We start from the raw sequence: 10,571 nt of genomic DNA on the forward strand, positions 1-10,571 counted from the left end.
CTGTTATAGTTTGTCTTTAGGTTTTGAGTCTCTAACGACTTCATGGCAATCTCATTTTCTTTATACCATAAGGAAAATTGATTAAATCAATCAACATGGACAGTGAGAAGGATAGGGAAAGGGGAATAAGGGAAAAGGAAAAAATATGAGAAAATGTAAAAATGGAATTAGTGTTTGAAGGTGGGGAGGAGAGGAGGGGGTGAAGGGAGGGTGGGGACAAGGGGAAAAAATGAGAAACAAGACCTGGCATGTAAAGGTACAAGATCCCAGTAATGAATGTAACTGTACTGTCTACCTAGAATGCACCAATAAATTCAATTTAAAATTAAAAAAAAAGAACCTGACGGCCTCAAGTTCAGCTCCTCACAGGAAACCCTGAACTCAACTGCACCTGGAGAAGGTTGACAGGCACAGAGCAAAGGAAAGAGCAGGCTAAGGAGGGCAGGAAGGCTCCCCTGGTAAAGGAGGAGGAAAGGAGGAAGCACCTTGGCCTCAGGCGCTGGATACTCCTCCTCCTTGTCTTGCCTCTCTTCTAAAAGGTGGTGTTGTTTGCCGAAGATGCTGTCAACTCGACCTCTGTCTGCTCCTTTCCTGCCTCCTCTCAGGTGTTCTTGGCAGTGCACTACACTTCGCAGGTAGTAAATTTGTTTCACTCTTATCTATCCACCTTTTTTCTTTTCTCCTCCTCTTTCTTTTCTTTGTCCAACTTTCTCCTTCCTTTCTACAACACCCCAGCAAGAAACTGAGAAGGGCAGAAGGAAAATCAACGTTTTCTTTCCTGTTTGAGGCTTCCAGACAAATTAGGTACTTCTAACAAAATTAATGACAAACGTTCACAAATACTACTTTTCAGGTGGCTTCTTGCTTCTCTAGCATTCTTCTCTCATTCCCTTTATCTTCTGGGAATGACTTGATTCCATATTGTTTTTATTCACAGAATGGTGGTGTTGGTGGGGTATGGAGAGATCTTCAGGAGGTTCTTATCATGACTGTCCTATTTTAATTTTAGCTTTAGGATACTGTTTAGAAGTTTCAAAACAAAATTCTAGTGCAATACATTCAAACAGAAGGTTAATAGAATAAAAATTATTGTGATAACTACTTTAATATGAGGTGTGATCAAAATACAGTGTATATTCAAATTTTTAAAGATTTATTACAGTAACAGACATTGCCATTAATCTACCTCAAATGCTCTCACTTGAACACACTTATCCCATCATTCTTGCCTCTCTCTGAAGCAATTTTAGAAGTTCTCTTTCCTATATTTATGAAGTGTAGTCAAAATTCACTGAATGCTGCTTCTGAGTGCCTTCCAGTGGCCAGATACAGACTTATAAAACCATAACAGTACGTCCTCAATCACCTCAGTCACTGGTTCTGGTGCTGTGGGACTTCTGGCTCTTCCCCAAAGTGAAAATGACCATGAAAAGTCAATGTTTGGAATCAATTCAGGATGCTAGGCAGAACAGCACAGCTAAAGACACTCAGCAAAGAGAATTTCCAGAACTTCTGCAGAAAGAGGCAAGAATGATGGCATAAGTGTGTTTGAAGGGAGAGGAAGTATTCTGATGACATTAATCGCAGTATGTCTGTTATTGTAATAATTTTTTCAAACTCAAGAACTGAAACACTGATCACATTTTTAATCATACCTTGAATTTGAAACAGAACATGAATGTGAATATGAAAAGTTAATAGAAGCTGAATGTGCTGGCACACACTGTAACCTATCTGTGAAGCTTAGGAAGAACGATTGTTCCAGGCCAGCTTGGAAATTTAGCTAGATCCTGCAGCAAAATAAAATTCTAAAAATGACTGGGGTTTTAACTTAATCCTCAGTACTGAAAAAGGGTAGGAGGATAATGAACCTGTTACTGAAGATCACTGAATACAAATGCTAAAAATCTTAGCTAAAAACTACAGGACTAAGATCATACTGATATAGGGCACCAAGTAATCCAAATATAAGAAATATTATAACTCCCAATCTCCTAGATATCTAAAACAAAAGTTTTAAAATCAAAGAATGAATTCTAAGAACAACAGAGGTTAAAAGTAGGAAGAATTTATTAAAAGAAAGATAGCTTCTGTCTAAAAGAAACAGATTGTGGACTGGAAAGTGGGTTGACAGCCCACCAGTTCTAGAAGTGTTTTATGGGGCAAAGCCATGAGGTGAGGTGGGTACAAAGCAGGACAAAACTGTAAGATCCAATGGAAAATCATGAGGGAGGGGCAAAATCATGATTAACCAATGAGATTACAAGTATAGTCACCCAGGTAATATTGATTAAGTGGGGATCCAGTGGGAAGGCTAGTCATGTAGCAAACATATATGGATTTCCAGGAAGGAATGGGCTAGCTAGGGATGGTTTGGTCCCCTCTTAAGGGTGATTGATGTCTATTTAGAATATCAATCGCTGCTATTCATCCCCACGGGAAGTAGGTGCATGTAGTAGTTTCTCTCTTCATGTTAATCTTCAGTGAATGTGCCTCAACTGTCTTCTAGGTGAGGGTCTGTCTGTTCCTGTCTGTCTTGTAATATTTTTAACTAATTTAGCTAACTTCAGTAATACAAAGCCAATGTAACTATTTTGCTTCATTTTCTGCATTAAATTTTAGTGTCCTGTGGAGCAAGTGCTGTCATCTTCACCCTCACTATAAGAGTAGAAATCAGCCCCAGGTAAATGTGACTGTATACACCCAGGCTTTGTCTCATTGCAAAGGCTGAGCTCTTAACTCCTCCTCAAAGTAACTACCCACAAACACTGAAATGAAAGACATCCTATTTTAAAATGTGTCAGGGTTTTTTATAATTCCTTTATAGAGTTAGAAGAATTTCACAGTGCATCAGTGGGAGGAAGGGAAGAACACCCTTCAAACTCAGGAGTGTGAGTGAGTCTGAAATACACTGACATAGTCAAATCAGCTGCAGAATTCTGGGAGAGAGGCATCCCTCAAAGGAGGAACGAACACCCCAAACTCCATCAGGACCTATAAGCTTCCCAAGCATCTTCTTCATGGTTAAGGAGGGCCATGGGCAGGCCAGGAGGACAGTGACCTGGGCCACAGGGAGCAAGAGATGCCTGCAGCCAAGCCAGCAGGGTAGCGGTGACCAATTCTATGATGACACACTTTAGCTCCACTTGGTGAAGTCCTGGGAGGGGCTGGAGGATCTTCAGTCAGATGAAAGACATTCCCAGAAAGCCTTTCCCTGAATTTGCTATTCCCCAAGTGCTCTCAATTTGAAGTGAAAAGGGCAAATTTTGGGACAGCGTTTACCAAGACCTCTCACTACCCTATGTGCATAAAATATTTAATATTAAGTATGAAACAATGCGCATTGCAGTAGGCATCTCAGAAGGCCCATGTACCAGTAGGCAGTGAATCACCGTAATGGTCTAGACTGTGATTTAGAGCTATTGGTACTTTGTGCTTTACTGAGTCTGCCTCTTCTGAATTCTTAGCTGAGTCCATGAATTGCTGTGCGGTGACTCTGACACTGCTAAGCTGCGATTCCAGCTTGGCACTAATCACCTGGAGCCCAGCTGAGCTCACGAGGCTGAGGGGCCTCCAGCAACCTCCCTGTGTGCCTCCACTTTCAGACCCAAGGTCCAGGCCACACATACTTCTGTGTAACTGCACCACATCCAGGGATCGCTGTACCCCTCAGGTTCTGTAACTGCTGGGAGACTCCCTAATTTCTGGCCAAGAGCTGCACTTTTGATGGCACATTTACCAGAAAAGATTCACATCAAGAGCAGTCAGATGGGGCCCATAACGCTTGGCTGCCCAGGTCCCTTCACATCTGGTGTTCACCACCCAGAAGTTCCACCCATCATAGGGACTTCATGGGCTCCACCCTGGCTCTCAGCACTGTCTCACCTACTGAATTTTATTATTTATTAATTAGAGTAAAGGTTCAATACATGTATAGATGTGCAGTATGTAAAACTGCCATGGATAGTAATGTAGGCAAGGCTTTAAAGAGAAGTCAAAGCATTTTCAAATTAGAAGCAAGATTGACAAAATACATGGTTGTAATTAGAGCTCTGTCCTTCCAGCTATTAAGGCACTGATTGTGGGGATAGTGTTTGAGTGCAGTTCTTCTGAGCTCAACTAGGATGTTACGTCATACGAGCCCCACAGCTTTGCAGGCCAGTGCCCTGGTCTCGGCCAACCTGCACGCTCTCGCAGTGCTCATGAGCTGCTTCTGTGCCTCGTGGAGCTTCAGACTTGCTTCTTACAGTGAGCCAGGGAGGGGCTAACTCCAGTTAGCTTTGGGCATAACCAGTATTGCGGGGTCTGACACTGAGTCACCTCATCCTTCACACAAAATCTAGTGGTGGCAAAGAGCTTTGATATAAGACATTTGCACTCCTGGGGGGAATCCAGAGGATTTAGAGCCTTTAAGAACCATGTACAGGGGGCCAGGGATTTAGCTGAGTGGTTCCACCGCCTGCCTCACAAGCACAAGGTCCTGAGTTCAAATCCCCCGGTACCTAAATATATTATACAATTAAAAATCCTTTCCCCTGAATTATGGCCCTTCACTGAACCGATGGGTTACTGGCTAATTGCACCCGGGCCCACTTCCAGTTGCCTCCTCACAGACCTGCTTGGCTCCATCATGCCAGGTGTTTAGCCCTATTCTCATTAAATGTCTTCAAAACACAACATGCCCACTGTCTTCCCACGCTTGTAATCAATAAATACCCAGGTACTTAGGGGCCTTTGTCTTTGTTGCCCAGAGCAGCACTGATCAGCCCCAAGATCCAGCTTTCTCTCAAAGACTTGTTTCTGTCTTTAAATTAGCTCTGTGTTGCATTGTCCCATAGCAAACCAGGACCCACTGCAGAGGTCTCTGGTAACGTACCCTTTCCCATTCCCTGTAAGAAACTAGATCCCTTGCTCAAAGACAGATGTAAAACTTGACAAATATCATTCCTACCCTCCTTGCTGCTTTCTGTTAGAACAGGGATTAGGCAATTCTGTGGTGGGAAATCTGACGACATTGGTTCTGGACCAGCCTACCCCTTCCAGGGAGGAAGGAATGTCCCACACAGAGGCCAGGGCGACCTGACAGAAAGGCCCGGTGGGTTTCGCTTTCATGCTCACAGTCACGCTACTCCCTTTTCCACTAACTCCATTTCCACACAGCTGACCACTCCTCAAACTAGAATAAAACCCTAGACAGTTTTCCCTGAGTCTTTGAGTCTTCATTTCCGAAGGTTCTGTGTCACATAAAACTTTGATGACATAAATCTTTTGTTAACCTGTCTTTTGTGACAGAAGTATAGGCTATGAGTCTTAAGAGGAAGAGAGAAGGTACCATGCCTTTTATCCCTATAATTTGAATCTTCCTCCAATAAATTACTAACTGCAATGTAATTATATTAAAATTCTAAAGGGTTTCCATATATTTTTCTTTAAACTTGAAATAAGGTACAATGTTTAAAACAGTTTTCAGGGAAAACAGAAAAGGGTAACAGTGCTTCCCAGTATTTAGCATAATGTTTCATCATTTCTATATTTTATTTCTTACTGACCAGACTCAAGTCTCCATGCTAAAAATGCATCCTAAATATAACATGTTAAAAACTATACAAGAGGGCCAAGTGTGATGATGCAATGCTCGTAATCCCAACACTTGGGAGGCTGAGGCAGGAGAATTAACAGGAGTGTGAGGTCAGCCAGGGCTATATAGTGAATTCAAAGCCATCCTGAATGAATTACATCGAGTGACCCTGTCTCAACCGGGGCCAAAAAACCATACTAGTGGGGCCAGAGGCTTAGCTCAGTGGTGCCACTGCCTGCCTCAAAAGCTAATGGTCCTGAGTTTGATCCCCAGTACCAAAAAAACCAAAGAAATCAACCAACAAAAAACATACTAGAGCTCAAAGTGTAGCTCAGAGGTGGAGCCCTGGCCCTCAGGAACTTTAGCTCAATCCCCAGTATCCCCACCCTGTCCCAGTCCTGCTATTCACAGAAGGGAAACATTCGCCATTTACTGCTGGCACAGGTGATGTAACAAACCCTTTTCAGGAAACTGTGGTGCCATTAATCAGATAACTTAAAGTCTACATGCTCTGTAATAAAGCATTTCAATTCTAGGCTATACTCAGAAAACATTATGTAGTCTTTCTGTATAACAGAACATTTAGGGCTGGAGATTTAGCTCAGTGGTTCTGCCGCCTGCTTTGCAAGAACAAGGTCCTGAGCTTGATCCCTAGCACTAAAAATAAGAAAAACATTTAGAAAATACTTTATGATAATACTAGAGATTTGTTAAAATGTATCACGAAAAATCCTTATGATGGAATAATAAGGAGACATATAAAATTTTCCTTACAGCAGATGTTCCAAAATTTTAGCTACAAGCATAGATTGCCTTTCACAAGGAAAATTGTAACATATATAGTAGAACTTTAGTTATACTTCTTAGGGTTAAAAATTATATTTCATCAGCAGAGAAAATTGAGAGGTATTTACAAATGTTTCTGATTAATGAATAATAGGTTAAAACTGTTATAGATAATTCATAAAGAATAACAAGCAAAAATTAAGAATACTTTTTTTTTTTTGAGAAAGGTTATAGCCACCTAGTTTGAGCTGGTCTTAAATTTACTATGTAACCTAGACTGGCCTCAAATTTGAGGAAATCCTCCTGCCTCTCAGCCTGGGTGCTGGATTACAGCAATGGGGTGCCACATCTGGCAATGATACATTTTTGAGAATTTTTATATATTGATATTTATACGCAAAAGCTTGCACAGACTAAATAGCTTAAGACTAATGCTATAAATGGACTTGGACCAAAACAAATCTTAAAGCCCTATAACTGTTTCCAATAAATACTGATTTAATGCAAGACAACACTACTAAAAATAGGTATTAGTTGGTCATCAAATGGTTTACACTTATGCTAATGTCATCTTATTAAAACAAGAACCATAAACAAGTAAGTAAAAATCTACTATGTCAAAAGGAGAAATTACACTAGTATTGGTACGAAGCCTCACGAAGTATGTGTGTCCAGTTGAAAACATGAATTGTTTTAAAAAGCTACTCCATTAGGGAAATGCTAAGGAATGGTGAAAATGGTATTCTGGAAATTTGATGCATAGATAAGCAGACCCTGAGATCACCTCGCACAATTACAACACTACAGTGTGTGTGCAGGGGTCGCCGGGCCCCACTGTGATCTCAGGTTCTCTTTTCTGTACTGTGAGACCTGACTGAGCTAAAGTACCTCCATGTTGGCCAGCTAATGGCACAGAGACTGCTGTGTCACCCTGCCTTTTATCTTCAACAGGGAAAACTGCTTAAACCCGAAATGCTTTAAAGATTTTAGAACATCTTGAGGGATCTGTTAACCATCAACATGTGGCTGCTGAATATGTGACAGCTGGCCTCCTGTGCGAGTCAGCAGACATTAACCTTTGCCACCTGTGTGCAAGTTTTGACTGTTAACTTCCCCTGTATCCCCTTATAAGAAGACTTCAGGCCCTGAGCTAGCGCCTGAGTTACTTGGCTCTGGCAGTGCCGTCTGTACAGACTAATACAGGTCTGTTTCATTTCCAACTTGTCCGGTGTGCTCCTTCCCGATTGCTTCTCGCGGCTGTTGAGCTCCTCAGAGCGGTTGGTAAGGCTCTTGGTCTTACACTACTTCCCGAGCCGAGAGTACCTCTCTTCGCGTGCGAGGGCGATCGTTTAAAGCCCTGCAACATGGCAATCAAACAGCTCCACTCAGGCGCGTTTGGCTTTGCCGGGCCCCTCCCCGGATGGGCGGGGAGAAACGTCCCGCCTCCCGCCGCAGTCCTCACGCAGGTCCGCATGCAGACCATAAAAGGGAGCTGTTCCCGCACTGTATCATCTCCCTAGCAGCGATGTCTGGACGTGGCAAGGGTGGTAAGGGTCTGGGCAAAGGCGGCGCCAAGCGCCACCGGAAGGTGCTGCGCGATAACATCCAGGGCATCACCAAGCCCGCTATCCGCCGCCTGGCCCGGCGCGGCGGCGTGAAGCGCATCTCCGGCCTCATCTACGAGGAGACTCGCGGGGTGCTGAAGGTCTTCCTGGAGAACGTGATCCGCGACGCCGTCACCTACACGGAGCACGCCAAGCGCAAGACGGTCACGGCCATGGACGTGGTCTACGCGCTCAAGCGCCAGGGACGCACGCTCTACGGCTTCGGCGGCTGAGCGCCCGCACGCTCGCCTCGCACACAAAGGCCCTTTTCAGGGCCGCCACCCTTTCCGAGAGGAGCCGTGACGCAGCGCGGCTCAGACCGCCCTTTGTCCTCGCAGGGTTTCCTGTGCTCTCCGCCCTCCCCAACTAGTATGAACTTGGGATACCTCTTCATTGGTGCTGCAGGGTGGGCTGTTTTTCACGTCGCGGGACCACTCACCCCAACCGAACCCCTCTCCCTCCGTTTCTGGGCGTGTGGGTCTCTGCTTTTGTTGAAAAGCTCGCTGCAGTTCTCATAGCAGTTGGGACGCGGAATTCGTTAGTTGCGCAATGTGTATTTCCTTTAATTTACACTGCTGTGTAAGACATCTCAAGTGATGCAGCCCAGTAAAACCCGTGCAGAGTGGACTAGAGATTAAGGAATTAAAAGTGGAGATAGCCTCACGTACCCTTGAGAGAGGGAGTCCGCGTTTTTGAAAAATAGGAACTAAAATTTAAAATGTGATAACTGATGAGATCTAAATATTTTAAACGTATGTGGATATTTGCAGTCGTTTTTGGGCACCTACAAAAGTATATTAGTACTAAATGAAAGTGCAGAAAATAGATGTTTCAATTGCCTGATTTAAGAAAACAAGCCATTGTACTGTCTTGGAGAACATTACTCCCACCTGACCAAGACTCGGGCTTGATTGAGGTCAGAGGAGCCCAGGGGAGGCTCTAATTGAATGCAGAGATTGCTCCATCCCCCTGAAGCCGGTTTTGAAATAGAGCCCGCAGGAACTACCTCCTGGTTTCTGGATGGGGACGCCCCTGACTAGAAATCGCAGCACTCCAAATTGTAAAATCCACCGAATACGAAAGAGCATACGCACTGGATCATTTCCCACTTGTCCGTGAGGCGCGCCACATTCTGCTTTATGCAGCTTCAGTGCTAAAACTCCTTTTGTAGAAGAGTGGGAGGTTTTTTTCTTTTAATGACTATACATTGTTTTCCCAACATCTTACACCGTCTTTATCTACTTGTGATAACTTTTCATTGATGTATTGAATAATCTTTGCACTTGCTTGATGAAGGAAAAGAAACTATGTTGTATATGAATATTCCTTTTGGTCGGGCTTTGTGGTACAGGTCAGTAATCTCAGCGTTTTGGGAAGCTGACGGACTGCAAATTTGACCCCTCCTGCGTAATTTAGTGATTTAATCTTTAAATAAAATATTAAAACAGAACTATGTAGCTCTGCAGGCCTTGGGTTCTATCCCCAGTACTGTAAAATATGTAAATTATAACATACATCTAATTTTTAAATTTGTTAGTACACTTTTGACGATCACATTCATTATAGGGAAATTGTAATACAGCTTGATTTTTTCCCAATTTCCCTCCTCTCCCTTCAAGCCTCATTTCCCTTTACAAAACCTTGTTTCTAATATATTAATATTTGTCGTAGAAATCCTATTTGTGCTCCTATGCTGACACAATTAATGAAACATTCAGTGGATGCAAAATTGATATTAACCTTTTCAGTTTGAGGGGCACATTTTTAGAAAATTGAACCATGAAAGGTAATTATAGCTATACTATTTTGGGGATTTCTCGATGATTACAGAGCACATGTACTTGTTTCCTCATCTTAGAAGACATGCTTAATATTTATAATTAGTCACATGCAATTTTAAAAATTGTTCTGTTGTATAAGGAAAGAGAAAAAATTAAAAACAGGAAACTATCCGTAAGTTAACCAGGTAAGATGTTAATAAAAATGTTTACCAATCATAATTTTAATAATATTTAGATCCTGCATCTGCCTCGCAATCACAAGGACCCGAGTTCGATCCCCAGTACAAAAAAAAAAAAAAAAGAGATGAGAACAGTAGGGTGATATCTGCCTATAATCCCAGCACTCCAGAGGCTGAGGCAAGAGGATCACTAAAGCCTAACCGGCTCTACATAGGGTTTTTTTTAGGCCAGCCTGGACTACACAACACAGTAAGACCCTTCATCAACAACAAAAATGGTAAATAGAACCTACTTACATTCATAGTAAAAATTAGCATAAAAATGGCAAAACATTGGATTAGAACAACCGGGTTTAACTCCTTCATGCACCTACCCTTGTTATTTGGCATTAATCATAGCAAACACATTGCGGGATGAAAGACATGAGAGTCCTGTCTATCCACACCGTGGGTAGTGTGAGACCTAATGATTAAAGTTAACGTGTGTTGCTTAATGTAATAAACAAGACTTCACAGAGGGCCCTGTTTTTTCAAGCTTTTTTAAAGGCCACTGTGCTGCTATGCATAGGTCAGAAGCAGCAAAAGAACTTTTAAGAAAGGATTGGGCTAAAGACTCAGCCACAACACTAATTCAAGATAATGG

General features: G+C 42.7%; 1 protein-coding gene across 1 annotated transcript; it reads left to right on the forward strand.

The window, feature by feature from the left end:
* Window positions 1-7,826: 7,826 nt before the first annotated feature.
* Window positions 7,827-9,404, forward strand: LOC104861338 (histone H4). Its single transcript, XM_010622715.2, has one exon. It carries the CDS (start codon window positions 7,890-7,892, stop codon window positions 8,199-8,201), a length of 312 nt encoding a protein of 103 aa, XP_010621017.1. The 5' UTR covers window positions 7,827-7,889; the 3' UTR covers window positions 8,202-9,404.
* Window positions 9,405-10,571: the final 1,167 nt, after the last annotated feature.

The sequence above is a fragment of the Fukomys damarensis genome, unplaced genomic scaffold (genome assembly GCF_012274545.1).
Source record: "Fukomys damarensis isolate Sample0158 unplaced genomic scaffold, DMR_v1.0_HiC HiC_scaffold_10, whole genome shotgun sequence".
NCBI classification, from domain to species: domain Eukaryota; kingdom Metazoa; phylum Chordata; class Mammalia; order Rodentia; family Bathyergidae; genus Fukomys; species Fukomys damarensis.

Excerpts from the sequence above, each read along its gene's own strand:
- LOC104861338 (XM_010622715.2), top strand. The coding sequence starts at position 7,890 with ATGTCTGGACGTGGCAAGGGTGGTAAGGGTCTGGGCAAAGGCGGCGCC.